Raw genomic sequence first — 25,117 nt, forward strand, 5'->3', positions numbered from 1 at the left:
TTTAACGAAACACGAAGATCATTCGTTGAGTTCGAAGCGTTCGGGCACGATCGATTAGTTTATAAGTATAAGTGAATTGCGTGAAATAAACTCTCTTCTAATTGTGCAATACAAGGAACAACACCCGGTAATTATAAAACGTTAGAAAAAGTTACACCGAAACGCGAAAGAACATTATCCGAAATCGTAAGATTGAACATTGGTGCCGTGACCAAGATAACGACGGATTCTGGTTGAAATAATTTTACGGATTCTCGCGATATTTGTGATTATTGTGCGGTAACTTTGCTTTAGTCGCAACACCGTCGACCGAGCTCACTGTGTTCGTGAAATTTAGCGTCATCCTAAAACCAAACTATGCCAACCCAACAACGCATCCTATCTTCCAGAAGGACAGCGTTGCTAGCGATGTTACCGGATTACGAAAAGTTTCTCATAAACTTTTACCCAGAACGGGATGCAATGCAGATCGACCCTCTCATTGCAAAAATCGAACAGCTTTCCATCGACTTGGAAACTGTGCAATGCCAATTAGAAGACGCAGCAGTCACACACGACGAAATTGTGCATAATGCCGTTGTACGCGATGATTACGATGATCGTTTGATACGCATAGAAGCCGTGTTAAAATCAAACAAAATGCGTTTGCAGCGAAATGAAAGCGCAGGGATAATTTCTTTGGCAGGGACAAAACAGCCCACCATCGCGCTTCCCGGGTTAGCTTGTGGTTACACTCGTGCTAACAATATCGCGGCGACACCTAGCGGAAAACAAATGTCCTACCAGCATAAAAAAGCTAAACCTTTACGCGAAGCTAATTCTCCGGCTACGACTTACGCACACACACGCACATGCCCTATATGCTATTCGCAACACTCTATAGCGAAATGCCCACAATTCATGCTCATGAATTCGGATGAACGATATCAGAACGCAAATACACTCAAGCTCTGCCTAAATTGCTTGCACGACAATCACCACACGCGTGATTGCTAGTCGCAACACAAGTGTAAGCACTGTAGTTCAGCACACCACACACTGATACACACACCGCACTACACCAGCACATTTGCCACTGCACCGAAGCCAGCTGCGCCAAATGCTTCTGCGTGTAATACACAAAACACCGACACATTTTCCACTGCACCGACGCCAGCTGCGCAAAATGTTCCCGCGTGTTACACACATAAAATCGGTGCATTTTCCACTGCAACCAAGCCAGCTGCGCAAAATGCTCCGGTGACACACACACACACAACACTGACGATCAAACGGCAAGCACTCAAACAAACAGCGAGGCAGCACTGAGACAAACTTCTGAGAAAGTTATGTCTCAAACTGCGGTCATTCATGCTAGCGATGCACATAGTATAATGCATCCTACAAGCGTACAGTTAGATGGTGTTACTCAGCTTATTCCAATCAGCGATCGATTCGCTTATACATCAAATACAAAACATAATTCGATCGACATCACTCTGATTGGTGCGGATCAATTTTCCATCCCGGTGCAAAACACGGTGCTTGCTAAGTTTGCGTCCAAAGCCACCCACTACGAGCTGGATGTTGATGTTTTGATGATCCCCAAACTGTTCGAAATCTTTTACATGCCATCGGTAGCATGCATGGCATCACGAAATGAATCCACCGAGCGATTCTGTAAAGAAGAAGAAGCACAAGTTAATTATAGCTATTCACTTAAAGTACGAAAGCACGAAAAGTTTCACGAAGTGACAAAACACCAAGCTGTTCACTTACCTATTGAGCTACATTTAGATAAAACGTATGACGTATCCAATTCACTTAATGTGTTCGCCGCTTTATATGCTGAACAGATCGAGACACGCTCGGCGCGAAAGTTTTTACTATACGAGGAGCACCTTTCGCACCAGCGATCGTGGAAGCATTTATCCTGCGCATATTATCCTGCAGATTTCGTTTCTCACGGTATGCCAGCAGAATTCCTGAAAAGTAAACTGCGGAGCTTCGGTCCGGAATGGTTTCGTCTACCCGCTTCCATCTGGCCCAACTCTAACCCTGAACCAACCGAAGAAACGAATTTTGAGATTCGTATGGTGAGTGCTACCGTAATGATAACGCCTACTAATTTTCCTTTGTTTACGGGTTACAGCTACAAGCGATTGTCGCGTATCGTTGAATACTGCATTCGCTGCGCACGTAACACTAAGGACAGGTCACGCACTCAACGAACAGCAGCACACCACCACGCACCTTTAATCATCACTACCGAGCGCATGAAAACTGCAAACACTGTGCTACACCATACAGCGCAGCTGGATGCATTTTCAATGGATCTCGGGCAGCCCGAAAAAGGCAACGTGGTGACGAAACAAACACCCTGGCGAACACTAGCTTCACTCCTAGACCCTCTAGGAATATTTCGAGTAGGAGAAATATTACGGCATACTCAGCTGCCCTACCATGCAAAGCATCCTGTCCTGCCTCCTAAAATACAGCCGTTTACGCACATGATCGACAAGTGCCGTTACACGGAGCTTCATCAGCAAGAAGGAAGAACATTGCTCTCGACGGTACGGGATGAGCATTGGCCGTTAGATGGAAGGCAAATTCTGTGTGGTTTTGTTGTGAAAGATTCCCCTCGATGTATACGCAAGCAACCAACACTTTGGCATTAACAACTTTTACCACTACCACGATTGACTGCGCGACGCGGTTTACCAGCACACAACGCGAGTGCTGCAAGCGAGCTTCATGAGCTAGTTAATCTGTTCCGCGGCGAACAACTATACTTATTCGTTACAGATTGCAACCGAATTTGCACTTGGCACTTTCCTCTACCCACACCACCACCCTCTTGCGGATTGTGGAAGGCAGCAGCGAAGACCGTCAAGCGATAACCACCTACACTGCAGCTTTCACCTGCACTACCGGTCTAAACTTAATCGAAGCTGCGACGCGTTCGCGTCCTCTTCTATCGATGCCTGATGACCCTATCGATTAGTCGTCACTTACACTTAGCGCATATCCTAGTCGGCACATAGGTTCAGCATTTGTCGACGGCTTGCCTACAAGAAGTACAACGCGTTTATTCTATGGCGATGATGAACAACAGCTTAGCTTACCTGGCAGACAGATTATCCCGGAGATCGGTTTGCTCCTTCGCAACACCACACGGCATGCGCACACCGAAGACGATAAGCTGGCAAGGGTAGTAAAGCTGAAAATAACGAAAGGTATCGTAACATGCCCCCTCTTAAGAATTTGTATCTTACCTGCATCTGAACGCGAAGGCACATACTTTTAACTTCCGTTATCTTTATTTGTTATTATTTTGATTATTGACTTGCGTCAAGGGGGGGAAGGATGTTCAGGCTTAGGCACGGAAGCCCTGCCAGTTGATTCGTGTTTAACGAAACACGAAGATCATTCGTTGAGTTCGAAGCGTTCGGGCACGATCGATTAGTTTATAAGTATAAGTGAATTGCGTGAAATAAACTCTCTTCTAATTGTGCAATACAAGGAACAACACCCGGTAATTATAAAACGCTAGAAAAAGTTACACCGAAACGCGAAAGAACATTATCCGAAATCGTAAGATTGAACACACGTCTATGTGGCGAAAGTATTTCAACTTTCCAGTTAAAGCAGCAGAGGAAAAGGCGAACGGTGATCGATAAGCTTACATTAGATGACGGTTCGCACTTAACTGAGCCTCATGAAATAAATGTTCATATTGAGGACTTCTTTAGAAATCTTTACACGACGCACGATACACCCAACACAATGACAGACAACACATTCACAAGCACACGCGTTATTCCCGAGGACTGTGAAACCAACAATCATTGCATGGACGAGATCACTTCTTGTGAGCTTCTCGATGAAATTAAAAGATCAGCTTCGCGGAAGTCCCCTGGCCCGGGTGGAATACCAAGAGAGTTTTATCTCCGCGCCTTCAGCACCATTCAGCGCGAGCTTCTGCTCGTGCTCAATGAGGCTCTCTTAGGAGAGATTCCTCAAAGTTTCGTTGACGGGGTCATAGTGCTGGTTAAGAAAAGGGGAGGTGGGACTACCATGTCTGCATTTCGATCTATATCACTCCTTAACGTAGATTGCAAGCTTCTGTCGCGGATTGTCAAACACAGAATCGATGGCATCATCGGTAGGTGGGAGATAGTCTCGACAGCGCAAAAGTGTTGTAATTTCATTTCATTTCATTTCATTTCATTTATTTAATACAATATCCGCCATCAAGGCTAAATATAATAGACTTAAAACTAATTTCATACTAACAAGTAAACAAAATAATTCATGAAAAACTAAGCCTAACTAACCTAGTCTTGACCTAGCAAAAAAGAAAAGAAAAAAAACAAGAGTAGAGCGTAGAGACTATCATAAACTTAACAAAAAAAAAAGAGAGTAATAGAAAACTAAGGAGATTAAAGGGAATTAGAAGAAAAAATACGGTTACGGAAAGAGTAAAGAGAGGAGTCGAAATCAAAGAGATAGTAAAAGTGGTTAAACAACCTGAAACAGGACAGAAGAGGGTCATTGAAAGTATAAAGAGTATGACGTGTTTCAATTGACAGAGGATCACGTGGACGAAGAGAACGAGAGGGAACATACAGCGAGATAGACGAGAGTAAATCAGGAGCATCAGTAGCAGAAAGTAATAAGCCACCAATAAAACAAGCCTGAAACACTTGGCGGCGGAAGCTTAAAGAGTGAAGATTGAATAACTGCAATCGCGTTTCATAGGAAGGTAGTGAGGCAGCACCGAACAAACGACGAAAGGCAATCCTGGTAAAGAGGCGCTGAATGCTTTCAATTCTCGAACAGCCATCAATAGTGGGAGGATTCCAGATGATACTTGCATATTCAAGAATAGGCCTTACCAAAGCACAATAAAGGATTCTTAGGATGCTTTGATCTCTAAAAATAGAGGTAAAACGTTAGATAAACCCAAGGGTTCGATTTGATTTTAGTAGCACCTCATCAAGCTGCAGTTTAAAGTTAAGACGACAGTCAAGTATAATACCAAGGTCACGGATGGACATAACACGACAGAGGGAAGCGCTAGAGAGAGTATAGTTAAATAAAATAGGAGAAAGAGAGTGAGAGAAAGAAATAACAGAACATTTTTCGGGACACAGGCGAAGTAAATTGGATGAACACCAATGAGCAAATGCATTGAGGTAATGCTGAAGTCTCAGACAATCAGAAGAAGAAGACACAGGTAAAAAGATTTTGATATCATCCGCATAAAGGAGATGACCATCAGGAGGTAAAACATTACAAACATCATTGATGAACAAAGAAAACAGAAGTGGACCTAGCACACAACCCTGAGGGACACCTGACGTACAAAAAAACTCCTCAGATAAGTACGACCCGGTTTTAACCCTGCATGATCGATTACTTAAATATGAGGACAGCCAGCTAATAATGCCATCACCAAAACCAAGTTTAGACAATTTAGCTAATAATAAAGAGTAAGGTAAACTATCAAAAGCAGCAAGAAAGTCGGTGTATATTGCATCAAGTTGGGTACCGGCCTCAAAAGATCTAAAAATATTGGAAATAAAAGACATGAGATTAGTTGAAGTAGACCTACCACCATAATAAACCATGCAACATTTTTCAGTCTGTTCTTTCTGTTAAGGAGAGGGTGGTTGATTTGCCGAGGAAACGAAAGTGTGGTAAGCTTGTCTCCTTCGATCTTTCACATGCTTTTGATCGCGTCAATAGAGACTTTCTCTTCAACAATATGCTCTCTTGGGGTTTCAATTCGGGGCTAGTGGGGCTTTTGAGAACTATTGGTGAACGGTCTACCTCCCATATCCTTATCAATGGAATCCTCTCTCCTTCCTTCCCGATCCTTTGTTCCGTCCGTCAGGGAGATCCCCTTTCCATGCACCTTTTTATCCTCTACCTTCAACCCCTCATCACAATATTAGAAGGTATTTGTTGCGATCAGGATGACCTGGTCAACGCATATGCTGACGACATCTCTGTGGTGACAACCTCTCCCGACAAAATCGAGCGTGTGCGAGAACTCTTTGAGGCATTTGGAAGTGTCTCTGGTGCTCGTCTCAACGTGAACAAAACCAACGCACTCAACGTAGGAATCGTTAGTGCTTCCACAATAGTATCTGTCCCATGGCTACACACTGTTCAACGGCTTCGACTGCTCGGAATTTTATTTTCGAATAACATCCGAGATGACATGGGACAGAATTGGGACGTCGTAATCCAGCACTTTAGATCTCTAGTGTTGCTGCATCACATGAGAGATTTAAATCTTGTGCAGAAGGTATACCTTCTCAACACCTTCCTGCTACCGAAGCTGTGGTACGTGGCGTCAGTTTGTGGCGCCAGAGCATTGGACATTGCGAAGGTCACTAGTGTTATTGGTTCCTTTCTGTGGCATGGCACTGGAGGAATCCGGATCCCACTTCATCAACTGGCACTACCACGGAAGCGAGGTGGTCTGAATCTGCACATACCAGCAGTTACAGTTAATGTTCTCTTGACGAACAGGTATGTTGCAGAACGAGAGTGCCTAGCAATCGGTGAGACACACATCATCAGGGCCGGTAATCCACCAGATCTCTCAAGCATTCCGACTACATATCCTTGCCTGAGAAACGTGATCTAACAACTTGTGTACGTGCCACCAGAGTACGGTCAAAGGCCATCGTCTTGGCTGTTGCGGCGTATGCTTACGAGCAGATTATCAGACGCTAAGATAGTGCGTGAGACACGACAACACAGCTGGAGAAGGATCTGGAGAAACGTCAATTGTCCAGCCTTATCATCCCTTCAACGTTCGACACTTTTCCTGTTGGTCAACGGAAAAATTCCAACATGCAATCTCCCTTTTCCGAATGGGGCAAATTGTGACCAACTCGTGTTTGTTTTGTCCGTTCGTGGAAACCCTGGAGCATAAATTTACATGTTGTAGAAGAGTTTCTGCGGCTTGGGAGCTATTGCTACAGAAAATTACTGCGTTAGCTCCAGGTTGTGCTCGTTCTTTTAACTGTTTGCAATTCCCAGTACTAGCCGGAGTTAGTACTGAACAGAGAATAGGTGTTTTGCGTTTGTTTGCAAACTATATCATCCACATCGTTGTTACCAACGATGGTATGATTGATCTAGGCGTACTCAATTGTTGTCTAACGTTATAAAATATGTTACTTTACTTAGACTTTACTCGCAAATATATATATATATATATATATATATATATATATATATATATATATATATATATATATATATATATATATATATATATATATATATATATATATATATATATATATATATATTTATTTATATATATATATATATATATATATATATATATATATATATATTAATTATATTATTATTATAAATATGTATATATGGATGCCACGATCCAAGTTGTCGAAACAATAACCGACAAATTCGACAAGATTAGTTGTGGAAGACTTCTTTGGTAAAAAACCGTGCTGACTCGGGCTCAAATAGTTGTGTACCGCAGTGAGTAGCGGTTTGTACAGAAGTAGTTCAAACACCTTAGCACATGCGCAGAGAAAGACTTTGCCACGCTAATTGCTATCTTCAAGACGGCTGCCCTTCTTATGAATAGGAACCATTGGAGCGTGTTTCCATGACGCCGGGTAGATTCCTCGCGCTAATGAAGCATTAAATATTTTCGATAAGATGAGTGCAACTGAGAGGCGGCAGTGTTTTAAGATGTACGCTGGAATACTATCAGGCCCAGATGAAGTAGTCTGTTTTAAATTATTGAGTGCATGACGGTGGCTTCATCAATCGACGGTAGAATAAAATCAATCACATCGGAAGGCGTATTGTTCGTGGCTTCAGCAAGTAAGTTTTGGTCATCGACTGGAACAGTGAATGCATCAGCGAAGCGGTTGGCGAAAGTGTCGCAAATATCGGACTTTTCAGTACTAGTTACTGTAGCTGTATTGTATCTCAGGGATGAAGGAATACCACCTATGTTGCTTCGTTTGTTCCAGAAGATCCAGAACCGCGTCGGTTTCGTAAAAAGTCTGTCTTTCAGAGCGGCGTATGTACGAGCGGTAGAGCACACGATTTTGTCGCCGATAATTATTCAGTGCATCAAAAAATATTCTCCTATGTAATGCTGATCTAGTTCTGTGGTAATCATCGTAAGCTTTAGATTTAATTTTTATTAGCCGTCGAAGGGATGCGTTTGACCAATCGGGACCAGGTTTAGGATGGGCAACAGGAACGCAGGAATTAATCGCTGAGCGCATAAACGCGCTAAAGGATTCCGTGGCTTCGTCGATCGTCGTAAAATTGGAACAGTCGAAATCAAGGTAAAACGACGCTATTAGAGAATTCATACGTTCCACATCCGTTTTGAAAAAATTACGACTTCTGCGGGACTGGTTGTTTGTGCTACGGGAGAATTGCGTGGGAAAACGAATCACCATATCCAACGAAGGATGATGACTGTCTTCACTAAGAAGCGGATTGCAACAGTGTGAGACGTATGGGAAGGAATTTCCTAGGGATGGTGTACCATTCGCAGGGTTCTGAAGGGCGGTGATCGAGTCGCACAAAATATTTACTGCGGCTAGGTTTGCAAAAACTAGATCCAATTGGCGTCCAAATTGATTAACAATGCCATTCAATTGAAATAAACGGTTGCTATTCATCCCATTAATGAAGTCTGTATTGGCCACGGAGTTGCATATCGCTGCATAGTGCGAAAAAGTGAAACACGGAGAGCTATCCTCGGTATCCGATGTATTTGTCAGCTCCCATCTGATGTCATGTTTATTGAAACTGCCGATAACGTATAATAAATCGCTCTCTTTAATGCGGTTTGAGGTGTCACGTACACTATCATACAAAGCATTCAACACAGCAGAGTCATTCGCATGACTAGGCGGAATGTAAACAACGCTGATGTAAACAGATACACCTGGCAGCAATGTTTTGATCCACAACTGTTCAAGTGTGCTATTAGGCAATGCGATTTCACATGTCGGTATTGATGTAGAACAAGCAATTAACAAACCCCCACCGCGTGAGATGGCACTGTTAGAGGGATTCCTATCGCACCTGTAGATGTGATAATATTCGTCGAAGAATAGTGATTTTGGTAGAACAATCGCATATTAAGGTTCTGTTGTGGTTCAGTTGTAAACAAAGCTGCATATGTAGTGGTCATATCATATGAAGTCGCAATAGGCTGCGCGAGCGGATCTGTATTGGTAGTTGGTGTCGGAGTGCTCAATCCTAACCGTGAGAGAGTATTACGATAAGTGTCTGTAGTGAGAGTAGCAGGGTGATCGAGTGTAGGTCGAAGCATCGAATTTGTATCGGCGGCTGCGAGAGCATTAGCGTTAATACAGGGTTTTACAAGTCAGAATCGAATGTCAGCAAAATAATTTCAGAAGCTCAAGATTCAGTTTAGCTGTCAAACGTTGTTGTTTCACTGCACCGATGCTATTTTCAAGAGAGCAATTTGATTTTTATAGAGACCTTTTGCATCGTCTTGCAAATTCAATCACGCATTTTCAGATCATTTGTATACAAATCAATTATTTAGTGCGTTTCTAGCGTTAAATTTATAAAATATTACGTATTTATTGTAAACTTTAAGATTTTCTGTGCAAAAAGTTACGAGCACTAGCGTATGTAAACATGTACAATGGTTATGTAGCCGTTTGCACAAAAAATCGCCAATTTTACCATAAATACGTAATATTTCATAAATATAATGTGTTGTTATGAACCAACCCAAGATGATTCACATGAGTAAGATTCAATGATGAAAACGCAGAACGAATTTTATAGCAAATATAAAGAGAATTATGTTGTCAAAATTAGGAATAAAGAAAACTCTCTTCCGTTACTGCATCCAAGCGAACAAGACATGTGTTTTCTCACAGCTCCGAACATAACCATAGTAATTTACAACATAATGCTTAAACGCATAACAGCATTGATCTCAATCATATAATCTCAAAATGCGTATTTTAAATTGCAAAACGATGCGAAAGGCCTCCAAAAATCAACTTGAGCGATTTAAAAATCAAATTGTGCTTGTGAAAAATTGCATCGGTGCGGTGAAACAACAACTTTTGACAGCTAAACTGATTCTTGAGCTTCTGAAATTATTTTGCTGACATTCGATGCTGACTTGTAAAACCCTGTATTATTGGTCCAGTAGTCACGGAACTCTCGGTACGTAAGAGCGGAGGCCCATGACTCAGGTGAGAGAGCCTTGCTGCGAAGAGTGACTGGTATGCCCACCTTAAATGAAGACAAATGAGAGTGTACTGGTGTCAGCGCCAAATTTCGCCTGACGGTGAACGAACACATACCGCTTGTCGGGTGCTAGACGTACTTGCACCACGTGTGAGATTTGCTCAGTGATGACCGATGGGGCAAAGCGTGTAAAGAATAACCACATTCGTATGTCAGTGTGTGGAATGATATCCAATGAATCCGAGTCAAGCGGCGATCCGGATCCTCTAAGTAGTGGTGATAACGGATTATTAGGCGGTGGCATGATAGTGTTAGACGACGGTCCGCTCGCACTTACACTAAGTGAAGCGGCCAAGGATGGAAAATGTTGTGACGATGTAATATTGTTGACCTCTGAAGTAAACAATCCAGGATTCGAAGATGCTGGTTTGCGATGAATGGGTTGTTGTGACGGCAAATCAGTGGCGACGTTCGACAGACAGACAAGAACGGATCTCGTCCTTAAGCACTTTCAGGAGCTCGCGCAGGACTCTATAGTAGCGGACAGTTCCTCAGAAAGTCCGCTGCATGAGAAGTGAAACTCAGAGTTGCACCAACCCTGGCATTTCACAATGCGATCAGCAGCTACGATGTCGTTAGCGCAGGCGAAACAAATACCGGCCATTGCGTTGTGGATCAGCGATTAAATGCGATGTTGAAGTGACGTAATGATTGTGGGCCGGAAAACGTTTCCAGGTGATTGTAGGTGAATAATCTAGTTGTTAAACAAAACCAGGTAGTGAAGTCACCTACACCAACAACAGGTTCAGCAAAGAAATAGGTTTTCACGGAATAATGTTGAAAATAGTCGAAGCGCAGAGAATCTTCGACCATCACAGTGACGTTTGAGTGTGAGTTTTTAATAGACAGGAATTGGGATCCGTAACTTTTTATTTCGATTATGGCTGGTAGGGATGGCTATAATATATGATAGCTATAAAAAATGTAAACAAAAACCGCTTGGGACCCTGGGAAACACAAACAAAAGAATTGTAGATATGTGTAAGCGTCGTATGTTTATGTTTATGTTTATGTTTATGTTTATGTTTATGTTTATGTTTATGTTTATGTTTATGTTTATGTTTATGTTTATGTTTATGTTTATGTTTATGTTTATGTTTATGTTTATGTTTATGTTTATGTTTATGTTTATGTTTATGTTTATGTTTATGTTTATGTTTATGTTTATGTTTATGTTTATGTTTATGTTTATGTTTATGTTTATGTTTATGTTTATGTTTATGTTTATGTTTATGTTTATGTTTATGTTTATGTTTATGTTTATGTTTATGTTTATGTTTATGTTTATGTTTATGTTTATGTTTATGTTTATGTTTATGTTTATGTTTATGTTTATGTTTATGTTTATGTTTATGTTTATGTTTATGTTTATGTTTATGTTTATGTTTATGTTTATGTTTATGTTTATGTTTATGTTTATGTTTATGTTTATGTTTATGTTTATGTTTATGTTTATGTTTATGTTTATGTTTATGTTTATGTTTATTTGTCTATCGATGGACAATAATGCCCTCTCGAACCATTTTAGCAATGTTTTACAATGAGTTCTTTACAATGGATTACAATAACATAGTACATAAAAATGTGCACTATGGAAAAAAATTAACACAGAAACACGATCATTAAACTCAGTTGGCAAAATCCTCGGCTCAAAAGCGTCGCTGACTGCGTTGAAAGCACGGCACATGAGTAGGAACGGGTCAGAGGAGCCAAATTGCGTTCTGCGGTCGTCGAGGGCCAACATTGCCCGAGTCCGGAGCGGCCTGGCCGGAACGTACAGGTTGATGGCAGCCAGTAGTGACGGAGAGTCAATACGGCCGTCGAGAAGTCCCGTGATGAACGACAACCTGGCTTTTCGTATTCGCTCACTTAGGGTGGGTAGCCCGAGTAGTAAACACCTAGTCCGGTAATCGAGCCTTTGGTTCCATGAGCGAAGTGCAAATCGTGAAACTTTGCGCTGGATTGATTCCAATCGAGCTAACGGACACGCTGCAGTTGGCCACCATACGATATTTGCATATTCCATCAACGACCGGATAAGTGAGCAATAGAGCGCCTTGGTGCAAGGTATATCATTAAGCTCGCGAGTCATATTGATAACTAGTCCTAGCATTCTATTGCTGGTGGCTACTACGTGATCCAGCTGATCCTTTAATGATAGTTTTGTATCGAGCAAAACGCCTAGATCCTTAACACATTGTTTTCGCGCCAAGGACTGCCCATCAAGCGCATATTCATATAATGATGGGCAGCGAGAACGACTGAAAGTGATGGCTTCACATTTATGTGTGCATAGGGATAAAGCATTACGGTTGCACCAACACTGGAACTCATGCAAGGAAGTTTGCAGTCGGGCGTGGTCTTCTGGTTCACGAATAACACGAAAAATTTTCGCGTCATCTGCGTACAGTAGATGATTATCAGCCGGAAGGATCAATGTCGCGTCGTTGATGAAAAGAAGGTACAGCAAAGGACCCAGGTTGCTGCCCTGCGGGACTCCAGAAGATGCATGCACTGGACTTGACATGTACGGGCCTAACTTCACAGAATATTGACGATCTGTAAGGTACGAGCTAAGCCACATTATCATAGGGTTTGGGAGACCAAGTAAGTCGAGTTTCGCTAGCAAGATGGAGTGCGATACACTGTCGAATGCTGCCTTGATATCCGTATAAATAGCATCTAGTTGTAAACCATTATCGATAGATTTATGACATTTGCTAACAAATTCTAGTAGATTAGTCGTTGTAGATCGCCTGGGTACAAAACCATGTTGATTCACACTAATATAGTTGCAGGCCGAGGCCAACAATGGCTCGTAGATTAGCATTTCGAACACCTTTGCACACACGCTGAGTGAGGTTATGCCACGATAGTTTACAGCATCATTCTTACAGCCCTTCTTGTAGATGAGTGTCATCAAGGAAGATTTCCAAGTGGCAGGAAAGGTTCCACATCTCAGGGACTCCTTAAAAATATGAAAATAGTATGGCATTTACACTGTTTCTACGCTACCTTTTTTGCGAGAGTCATTGGCAAAATTTTATGTAAAAAATGCAGTTTCACTGGAAAACATTTTTTCTTTTAATAGATTTTTAATGAAGCGACTCATACTAGTTTTGTTGCAGAAAACATGCCTCTTGTGGGTTGACGGGTTGATAGCAGTGGCACGTTCCTTACCCCGATCTATTTACATTAGCAAAACGGTATAATTGTCACTAAAACATATAGCGGCTCTCAGGAAGAATCAGTTGAATTTATTTGTTGGAGATCTGTTAGGTTCACCCAGGTGAGCGGTATTGAATTGGATATTGGATTGGCATTGTATAAATTATGCATTCCAGTATGCATTCCATTCACTTGTGACCGATCTTTCTGACAAAAACAAAATACATACGGGAGGCCACGACAGTGTGTGACTTATCATAATCCCAAATTTCTCAATACTTATATACAATCTTGTCAAATGCATAAAAGAGAAAATGAATTTTGATTTTTCTAACAATAATTTTGATTGTATTTTATTGTGGTGACACATGGCGAAATGTGGGAACTGTGTCTAGTGCGTGCTAGGCTTAACACCACTCACAGGTTACGGACTGTCACCTGTTGGTGTCAGTGTATCCTGCGGGCTCTTATTTCCTTCTCTCATCAGCGCTCGCCAAGATAGGACGTCGAGTGGGTCTCCGTCCTCCGTATTTGCGTTTTATTATATGTATACGTGTTACCGTTCATGATACGTTTTAGTAATAAAGTTTATGTATTTTTATCTATAGTTTTCAACGACTACAACATATTTCGACTAAGCATAAAGTAACATTTACATGAACTTACAAGTAAAACAAATTGAGGGTCATATTTTAGTTCAAATGACCGTCAACTGTAACAAAAATTATATGAAAATAAAACAGCAGTTTGTTGATCTTTTTTTTTAATTTTACTCCGTCATGAATAAACTTTATTTTTTATTTATATTACCACTTTTGCTAAGATAAGAAAACAGTTGAAAATCTCAAGTTTTACCAAATTTGTCAGATTTATGTTGCTCTTGGCTAAATGATGCTACTATTTGTTTTCATATGATATCAGGTAAACCAGATATATTTTTCACAGATCATATATTTGATATTTTGTGAACATAAAGGTCTAAAGCTGAAATAAAACCATGCTACATCTTTTTATCCTTTTTTTGAAGGTTAAAGAGACTATCTAAGTCAAGTTAATACAATTTTAATAATTCTGTATTGTTTATTTTGTTTTCAATACCTTTCAACAAAAAGGAACCAAACGGAGAATGCAAGAAAGCAATTTAGAAATGGTAATTTTAGGGATTTCATATGATATAAATGTGAAAAAAATATTGTGATGGGTATTAAAAATAACGTATCAATAATAATGTGATGAATAGATAATGATTGTAACATGTATATTAAGAAGATTAACCAAACCAACCGTAGTTAATTATAATAAAGTAACAATAGTTATGATGACAATTATAGTAACAAGTACATCGTTGATGATAATATTGCAAGCGAAATCTTAGGTTATTAGTTTTCTTTTTTGATATTCCTCTGTTTTTTTTTCTTTTCTTAATTTCTACATCAGTTCATCGAAGTCTTTTTCCATTTCTATTAAACTATTTGTTCTATCTTACAACTATTACATATAAACAGTACAGTGGCGAGTTTAGGGTGTCTAGGTCCAAACGGTTAATAGAATGTTAAAAAAGAGGAAGGGAGGGAAGTGCGTTGATAAGTGCGACTTATTACTGTAGTGAATAAGTAAATGCATTAGCTTAGGACTGATTTGCAACTGTATGAATTGTAGTTTGTAAGTGCAATAGTTTTTTTTTTCATTTTATTATTATTATTATTATTATTATTATTATTATTATTATTATTATTATTATTACTATTATTATTATTATTATTATTATTATTATTATTATTATTCTTATTATTATTATTATTATTATTATTATTTTTATTATTATTATTATTATTATTATTATTATTATTATTATTATTTTTATTATTATTATTATTGTTTTTGTTGTTGTTTATCAATTATTCGTAGTAAAGGTGAGTCACTACTACTACTTTTTCAACTGGAATTCAACTATAGAACCTTCATAGACTATATGGAAAACATATGCTGGACTTAATATCTTCGGGGCACAAAAAGTCGGGATAACCCTTGGCATTCTCTTAGTCCGCTTACTGTTAAACCCGCCACGTACAATGCTTTCTATGAAAACCTTCTTACATGCATAAGTTGTAGAGAATCGTGTAACAAATTTGAACAGGGTTTCCCACAATTTATTGATTGGCGCCCGTAATTGTTTGGGATTGTCTCACGATTTATTAACCATTTCCCATAGATGTTTGGTTCATTCCTACGATTCATTTGTATCGTCAATTGAACATCAACACCCATTGAACATCAATACAATTGAACCAAACAATTAAGAGGAATGTACAAAAATCGTAACAGAGAACACATCGTTAAGAGAACACAGACAAAAAATATATGGAAAACAACCAAACAAATTCGGGAAGCAACTAAAAACCTTGGGAAACCCTATACGATGACTATAGGCAAAATGGACGCCTGGTAAAATTTCATTTTTGTTCTCTACCTTCTTTTTAGTCTCCAGTTTCGTTTATTACAGGTTTATTCATAAAACAGCACTTAGCCAATGAGAGAGAGTCGACTATTAGTTTTCCGGAGATGAGCTCGCCACGGGATAATCTGCTCACTGTCATCGTTGTCCTCATTACCACACACAGAATCACACTGTGTGGGTGATGTTACATCAGGTAGGTGATATCCATGAGCAGTTCCGCCTTCGAGCTTTGCATTGCTAATATTTTCTATAGAACAACGCCTGCCGTTGCCGGGTATTTGGTGACTTACAGTGCCTCCCGAAACACCGTGCATTATTTTACCAGTGCTAACGCTTCCTTGTCCAAAGTATCCAGATCCTGAAGAATTGGAAGCTTGGAATTGATATTGGTTCTCCTTATTATAGCGCAGCAGACCCATTTCTGATTCTGAGCCGTATGAACTAATATTATCGATCGACATGGCCCTTTGAGTGATCCGGGTGCGCCATGAATCTGATCGGCGCTGCAACTCCTCTACTTTTGGCGTGTATATTGATGACCTGACAATGACAATAATTAAAATTTCCGGTTATTCAAATACAGATCAAATGTATTCATCTAAATGAGGAGGAAACACTTATGACACATTCCTTACGCAGAACGATAATAGTATGGGTCGAACGATACAACAAACGGTGAGAAGGTTCCGTTGGAGTCAATTAAGGCTTTTTTAAATATTTTGTTCTATTTCCATCATATTTCACAGCTGGTCGAAGCGAACGGCTAACGGAGTATATAGATTTTAACTGATTCTACTGATGATTCTCTGGACCAAATATTTCCATGTTTTTGTTGCAAACATTGTAAATACGAGTAACGAGAGTGGTGGTAGTATCTACAATTGTTACAACTAATAGCGGGATTCGCCAAGTAATGTACATTTATCCGAGTTCAATACATGTTCATTTTTGTTAACATTGACGATTTTAAAAACAGTGACGATTGCCAAAACAAAGCCAAACATTGGTAAGAAACGAGTAATACTATAATTGACAGTCTATTTGTATCGCAAACATGCTTGACAACCGTTTGTTTAATGACGACTTAGAATCAATCGTTAAAAATAGCACATGTACTTTATGTATTCGCGATGCATATGTCGAGCAATTTTCAACTATTATGGTTAACTTTGAACGACTGTTGATTTTGAAACATTTCTTTTGGGATACCAGCTAATTTTTGTTATAAATTCAGATAGTTTACTTTTTTATAAAATGCAAGATCATCGTTATTAGGCAGATTCATCAACACAACTTGTTGAAGATGTTAATATAATCATCAAAAATCCTAGTACAGGCCTGCAAATATACGCTTTGTTTCCACTTTTACAGATAGAACAGTTTTGAAACAAGACACTGAACTGAAGAACGCTCGCTTAGATGTCTAACTGAAGAGTAACGAGCATGATACTTTCGTATCGATCTTGTTCACACACTAGCGAAGGTAGATTGAACGGTTTGTGCAAGGGACGTGTCATAAGTTCATTTCCCCGCAATAGGCTTTTTGTCTTACTTCAATTTATTTTCTGCTTCTTCCTTGCGTGCAATGAGGTCTCTTTTCCATTTCGGAATCGCTGACAATCGACGATCCTCAGCCTCTCGCGCCAACCGTTCTTCAAACTCTCTTTTAGCCTTTTCTGCCGCTTTTTTTGCTAACATCTGACGCTTCCAATCGGGAATTACATTTCCAGCATTATCGCGCTCAGGTACCTGAAAAATCTTATCAGCTGTATGATAAGGCTATCGAGAATAAAGACCAAAAACACAAAATGGATGGATAGCGTGACGTGTGAACGTGTGATGGCGTGTAAATTGTGCGTGATAGTTAGAGAAAAAGAGTTAAGCAAGATAAAAAATAGTTTCTACGAGATCAATACATTACAATGATACTACTTTGATAAAGTTGGTCAACACTGCTCGAACCGTTTGGCAAACTTTTTTTCATAAATCCTTGGGCTTCACAAAATCTCGAAATCTAGCGTATTTACATACAGCTAGTGTTAACTCAACACAGGTTTACAGGGTTACACTTAAAATTTTGTTCATAATTATTTACCATGCGCAAGATGTATTGCAACTGTTATTTTAAGTTGATTTTTTATACCAATTCTTTTTCAGTTCTTCCTTACTTACTTACTTATCCGGCACTACAACCGCTTTGCGGTCTTGGCCTGCCTCAGGAGTGTCCGAAACCGCTCACGGTCTCGCGCCTTCGTCTGCCAGTCCGTTATCCCGGCCTTAATGGCGGACGCCTCCACGCCATCTTGCCACCTCAATTTGGGCCTACCACGCCTCCTCTGTCCTTGTGGACGGCCTAAAAATACTTTACGGGTTGGGTCGTCCGTTTCCATGCGTACAACATGTCCAGCCCACCGGAGCCTGGCGAGCTTGGTACGCTGTACGACAGTGAGGTCGCCGTACATCTCGTATAGCTCGTCATTATATCGGCTCCTCCATTGTCCTTCCACACATACGGGGCCAAGTATCCTTCTGAGCATCTTCCTCTCGAACGCGGCTAAGCGGGTTTCGTCAGATTTGGACAGTGTCCATGTCTCAAAGGCGTATGTGAGTACCGGTACTATATAGGTACTATATAGTCCTAGCTTCGTCCGTCGCGACAGGTTCTTTGAGGTGAACTGATTTTTCAGGCTGTAGAATGACCGGTTGGCAGCCAGCATCCTTGCGCGCAACTCAGCTTCCATGCTATTGTCGTTGCTGACCTTTGACCCAAGATAGGTGAATTCTGGGACGACTTCAAAAGTGCGTTCACCTATCTGCACGTCACGCCTACGTAGATTCTGATTATTTGTTGGTGGGCCCGCTGATGTTGCCACCATCAGTTTGGTCTTTGCCTCGTTTATCTGCAATCCGAGGCTCTCTGCCGCCTGCTCAATCCCTTGGTAGGCTTCTGATACATAGGAGAGCCGCAGACCAATGATGTCTATATCATCATCGTATGCCAGGATCTGGGTTGACTTATAGAAGATGGTTCCCGTAGTCTCCACCCTCGAGTCGCGGATGGTCCTCTCTAGCGCCAGGTTGAATAAGAGACAAGCAAGCCCGTCCCCCTGGCGCAGACCTTTGGTGGTAGCAAAAGGTCCTGAGAGTTTTCCATCCACCCTCACCTGGCATGTGACGTTGGTCATAGTCATTCTAACTAGCCTTATCAGTTTGGCCGGGTTTCCAAAAGAGCTCATAGCGTCATATAGTACAGTTTTACCCTGGCTATGCTATCATATGCGGCTTTGAAGTCAATGAAGAGATGGTATGTGTCGTGTCTGTATTCAGCCATCTTCTCCTAGATCTGCCGCATGGTGAAGACCCGATTATTAAACACAAATTGTAAAGAAATGTTGTCAAAATCGGAAGATTTGTATTATGACATCCGTTGGTGTTGTGTGTTGGAAAAATAAAATTTGACGAAACACAAACTCACAAGCATACTGCCAAGATATGTATTATGAAACACAAACGGAAATCCAAAATTGTCAAACTGCTTTTCGTCAGCTTTTTGTCACGGAAAGGCGCCAACCTCAGATTGTTTGACCGGCAAAACACAACAACAGAGTTGTTGCATTTGCTTTCACGACAAAATGTAAGTATTTTATTTCAGAAATAATCAAATTTTATCATTTTTAACAAAAATATGTGTACTGCCATATCCATACAAATGACGATAAGCTGGAGATACTGGTAACGTGCTGCTGTTTTGGGTTAAGAAGCTGCTGTTATTTCCTTCCTTTGTTGTTCTTCGATGGAAAGATGAAGGGCTCACGCACCAGGTTTGCGTTCAACAACATTGGATTCCAGCAACTTCTTTAGTGAGTGGCTGCTTCAACAACCAACAGCATAGGCACATGTAATTATCTCATCTAATTCTGCATACACTTTTAGGAATAATAAAGACTCGGAGGGCTCGATCTCCGTCAGAATGTTAAGGAAAATTTCCTTCGATACACGATTTTTTTTTCTTAAATCGGAAATTAACCACCACGAAATAAACATGTATAACACGGTTTGCACAAATGATCCGCATGCTTAACTCACGCTTGGTTAGAAAGCTGTAACGGGTCGAAAACACTTCGAAGCAGTCGGCGCTGTTTTGCCAGATCTACTGTTGTTTCTTCTTCACTGCTGCTATCGTCACTTACAAAGTGGGATAAAATCATTTCGATGTTTTAAACAAGGATTGTTAGCTTGATAAACGATCGTGTCTCAAATAAACTTGTTTACGTTTTTTTATTTTGATTTTGAACATTTTGACACATCGACAAAGGCTTTGACACAGCTTTAACCGTAGAGTTGGCAACCAGATTTACACACGTAAGTTGGCAACCGGCATACCCGGGTATTCCACACGTTTTGATGCAAAAAATTAACGATTTTCATAGGTAAACAATGCTTTCTATATTTTAATGCTGTAAGCAAGTAAGGCAACCATATATTCTCTTCTATTTCATTTATTCATTAAGTTTTTTCATTTTATTTTAAAAGTAACAGTCAAATTGAAATTTGGAATCGCTTGAATTTGAATCGAAAATAAGCACAATATGAAAAGAGGAAGAAGAGAAACGTCATTCTCCATACAAAGTGTATGGTTGCCAACTTACGTGGTAAAGTAAAAAAAAATCAAGATAAAATACTTACAGGCTGTTTAAAATTACAACTTATGCACCAAAGAATCATAAATTAAAAGTTGGGAGGCTACGGAAAATTTCATGTCAATAAAAGCAATGAATCAAAAGTTATTGAATTTCGAAGTTGAAAAAAATACCCGGGTATCCGGTTGCCAACTTAAAGGTTAACGAAAGAAAAAATTTAACGAAACTTGTCTGTCACAAGGACGGTTTCAAAATGCATACCTATTTTCCGTTTGTCTTGACGCACTTGTCCTGTGTCGTTTCCGTTTGTGTTTAATAATCGGGCCTCTGATCAGTGGTTGATTTTCCGTTTCGGAATCCTCTTTGATAGTTTCCGACTATCTCTTCGACGTGCGGGACAAGGCGATCCTGAAGGATCAGGGAGAGTATTTTATAGGCGGTATTCAACACCGTAATACCCATGTAGTTGTTGCAGTCCAACCTGTCTCCCTTCTTGTATATGGGGTAGATGATGCCGAGATTTCAATCATAAGGCATCGATTCGCTATCCCACACCTCAGTAACAATTTGATGAATCTCGTTTTCTAGTCGTGCACCTCCATTCTTGACCAGTTCGGCTGCAATTCCGTCGGTTCCGGGTGCCTTGTTATTTTTCAGCCGACGGATAGCCTTTCGTGTTTCTTCTATGCTAAGTGGCAGTAGCATGACACTATCTGCTAGTGGCGCTTCTAGCTGTTCGCTAAACTGGTCATTGAGTAATTCATCAAAGTACTGAGCCCACGGCGAGAGGACCTCTGGCTGGTTACTGACCAGATCTCCATCCTTGTTGCGACAGCAGGTTACCTTAGGTACAACGTTGTTTCGATGACCTGCTATCGCTTGGTAAAACTTTCGTGTCGGTCCGTACGCCTCTCTGGTTTGCTCGAGTTCCCGCATGTTTTGCTCTTCCAAAGCATGCTTCTTAGAGCGGTGAACTCTTTTCTCTTCGCGTCTGAGCCGTGAATATTCCTCTGCGCATGCCCGCGTTCTATGCCATTGCTAAATTGCTCGGTATGCAGTATTCTTACGTTCGGTCACCTGTCTGCATTCATCGTCGAACCAGCCAGATTTGGTGTTGCCACGACGTGGTGGGAGTATATTTCTTGCACAGTTTATTATTTTTGTTTTTAGAGCGTTCCACCTCTCGCTCGTAGTTTCATAACTGTTTTCTGGTAGTAGAGACTCGTCTAAAGCGGCTTTGAATTTCTGTTGGACAGTAATGTCCCTTAGAGAGTCCGTGTTGAGCCGAGGCTGCGTGTTTTCCCTGCCCCCATTGGCACGGGGGCGGGCAATTCTACAACGTCACTAAGCCAACCAAGTAGTGATCGGAATCCATATTCCTCGATTCGATTCCATATCCTCGATATGTTCTGACATTTAACAGACTCGACTGTCGTCGGCAGCTTATTAACACGTGGTCGATCTGGTTGAAGGATTCTCCACCAGGGTGCGCCCATGTAACCGTGAGGATTTTCTTCTTGCTTTAATTTGGTACTTCCTACAACTAGATTGTTCGCTGCGGCGAACTGGACCAATCTACTACCATTATCGTTACTGTGTTCATGCAGACTGTGACAGCCAGTGTATTGGCGGTACATTGGCTCCCTACCGACTTTTGCGTTGAAGTCCTCCAGGATGATTATGAGGTCATGTCTGGGGCACGCATCTACGATTCTAGCGAGGCGTTTCCACATGTTTAAAAAAATGTTCAGTTCTTCCACATGTTAAAAAAAACTAAACTGGACTAGCACTAAACTAGTTAAGCAGTTCTTTAAGTTGTTTTAAAATAATGTAGAAAAAATTAAAATCTATTGTTATGTTATAGATGCTATAATTTTAACCGCTGAAACTATCACCTAAACATGACTTGCTCTCGCAAGGAGCTTTCTTGCGAGGGCGCTTGCGGAGCTGTTATGATTGCGAGGCCTCCTGGGAGCTCGCAGACGGGTCGAGTTTGTTTTACAGGATCTGGCAAGAAGGTGCAGCAATATGATGTTGACATTGGAAATTTATTGGGAAACCCCTGTATTTGAATGAAATTGGTGGCGAATTTTACCTTTGAGAAGATTTGGGATTTTGTGATTTTTTTTACAAGTGTCCCACAAAACAAATCGACCAGTTTGCAATCGTATCCGCATCCCTCGCAATCGCGACAGTTTCACAGCCAAACTACACGTACCTGCCATATCCATCGGCCGATTGTGGGGGATTTGGGGCACGCGTAGAGGAATTTGGGGCACGTGTGCCATAGGAGCAAGAGTGCCACCAATCTTTTTTTCGTCATAAAAAGTGTAGTTAAATGACCAATTGTGTAAACCGATGGTTGCGTTCCAATGACAAGGTATACTGTGTCGAATTTCATATCGATTTCTCGATGTTTACCATTGTTTTAAACTTTTTTATATTGAGTTTTATAATTGAGCAACAAATTACAGTTTACAACTTTTGGGGCAAAAGAGCTACCTAGGGCGATTGCAATGCCACCATTTTTCCTAGGCGCGAGCTGTCAAAAATGTAAACATTGTTGTGGCGTGCAGCGGTATTGTGCGCTTTTATGAACGGATCCCACCCCGGAAAAACAGACAAGCAACTTCCATATTGCGGCACAGTTTGTGATCAAAAGCGGTTCATTGGTGACTTGAGACATGTATGAATATATACACTACAGCCACCCCATACACTACGGACGTAAAAATCTCCAATTATCAAAAAAATATGTTTACTTTAACAAGGTGGCCGTATGCCCCATACGGGTGGCAATCTTGCCCCATTGAGTTAACAAAACATCTTTTTCGACCCTTTTTAACACGCTTCAAAAATAGTTTTGCTTTCACTTATTTCTAGCGAAATTCATTTATAAGCGAGGAAACATGTTTAAAATGGATATGTGATTTAAATCAGCTTTTGATAAACAAGTTTTAAAGAGTTATTACTTTAAATGCTCAACATGGCACAAGATGGCTCTAAGTTTTATAACATCGTTCATAGCTCCTGCGCCCTTGCTTGAAAGATGCTTTGCGCTCGATTTTTTACCCATAGTTTTTGTAGTTAGAGTTATAGCACCTAACGAACAACTATTACAGCGCAAATTATAACTTGAAACTTTTTGAAAAACCCTCAAAAATATAGCAAGTGATCGTTATGACGCAAAACAAGAATGAAAATAAATATTATTCATAGAACATTATGATTTACAATAAAACAAATCAAAAGATTTCGAGTAGGAGATACTACTAGAAACCCTTCAATACTATTTAATACAACATTCAATACGTGCATAATGTTATGAAGTGGACAATACAGAAGTGCACAATACATGTAATAATAAATAATCTGGTCCAGTGATTTTAAACCTTTTTGTTGCTTTTTATCCTATGTAGTGTGTATCAAGTATTCCTCAACCATAAGTCGATGTACTCGTGGGAGCGATTCATTCCCTTCTTAATCCTTTAATTAATTATGCGAATACTGAAATATTACCAAAAGCGAGATAGATGCCTTATATATACATACATATTACATAAAGATATATATATATATATATATATATATATATATATATATATATATATATATATATATATATATATATATATATATATATATATATATATATATATATATATATATATATATATATATATATATATATATATATATATATATATATATATATATATATATATATATATATATATATATATATATATATATATATATATAAACACCAATAACCAATTTAGAAGCACCAATACCAATAACCCTATTACGAAAAACTTCTACTTAGTCCAACTAAAATAAAATGTTTAAATGACATACAACATTGGATTTATTAGTTTTATTCTGCAAATTGCTTACCTGATCAACATAGTTCTGAGCGGTGAACTGACGTGTTACTTCTGAGTAAACTTCAGTCGCTTGGCGATCTTCGAGTTTAGCTCGCTCCACTTTCATCTTCTTCACTCCAGCAATGTCCTTCGATAACTTTAACTCAGCTATTAGGTCGGTCTTCTGAGAAAGGAATTGTTCGGTGGTGCTTGATAAACACTGCATGCTTATACTGCGTGTTGGAGCTGAGTAAGTTTTGGCGAGCATCTTGTCAGTCCGTCGTAGCTGAACGCTGTTTAAGTCTTGAATAGAGATGGCCGAGAGCGGCTGGTGTAGTTTGCGAATATTTGTGTCTTGGGGTGGTGGAGGAGGCGGTGGATGCACTCCGCTGCGTTGTGCCTTCTCGCTGGATGCTGGTTCGCCTAATCGGGTCCCGCCTGCTGTATTGTTATGCGGCAGAGTGGAGTTTAGGGTTGCCGTGCCAGCGATTGTAGCGTTATTGTGGTTGAGAAGAGGGGGCGCTGGTGGTGGCGGGGGCGGTTTCGGTGGCTCCGATCCCGCCTGCACAATGAGGGCAGTGTTCAATGGCATATATTCCTCAGTATCAGATGATCTGGGAATATTTTATATATAAGTAGTTAGTTTGCAAGTACAATTTATGTTTATATGTCTTATTATTAACAGG

General features: G+C 40.2%; 1 protein-coding gene across 11 annotated transcripts in view; it reads right to left on the minus strand.

Moving 5' to 3' along the window:
- Positions 1-14,522: 14,522 nt before the first annotated feature.
- LOC4576088 (espin) overlaps positions 14,523-25,117 on the minus strand; it is a 127,371-nt gene continuing 116,776 nt past the window's right edge. For 7 of the 11 annotated variants that reach the window (XM_061641237.1, XM_061641258.1, XM_061641244.1 and 4 more), the window contains 3 exons: positions 24,463-25,045; positions 17,478-17,704; positions 14,523-16,465 (listed from right to left, as the gene is read on the minus strand). In XM_061641237.1, coding sequence (XP_061497221.1) covers positions 15,991-16,465; positions 17,478-17,704; positions 24,463-25,045 — 1,285 coding nt within the window. In that variant the 3' untranslated portion in view covers positions 14,523-15,990. Of the gene's footprint in view, positions 16,466-17,477; positions 17,705-20,826; positions 24,073-24,462; positions 25,046-25,117 lie in introns of those variants that run through there. The other 4 variants (XM_061641292.1, XR_009764576.1, XM_061641298.1 and 1 more) reach the window with 4 other exon arrangements.

Source organism: Anopheles gambiae, chromosome X (genome assembly GCF_943734735.2).
Source record: "Anopheles gambiae chromosome X, idAnoGambNW_F1_1, whole genome shotgun sequence".
In the NCBI taxonomy this organism is placed as follows: Eukaryota; Metazoa; Arthropoda; class Insecta; order Diptera; family Culicidae; genus Anopheles; species Anopheles gambiae.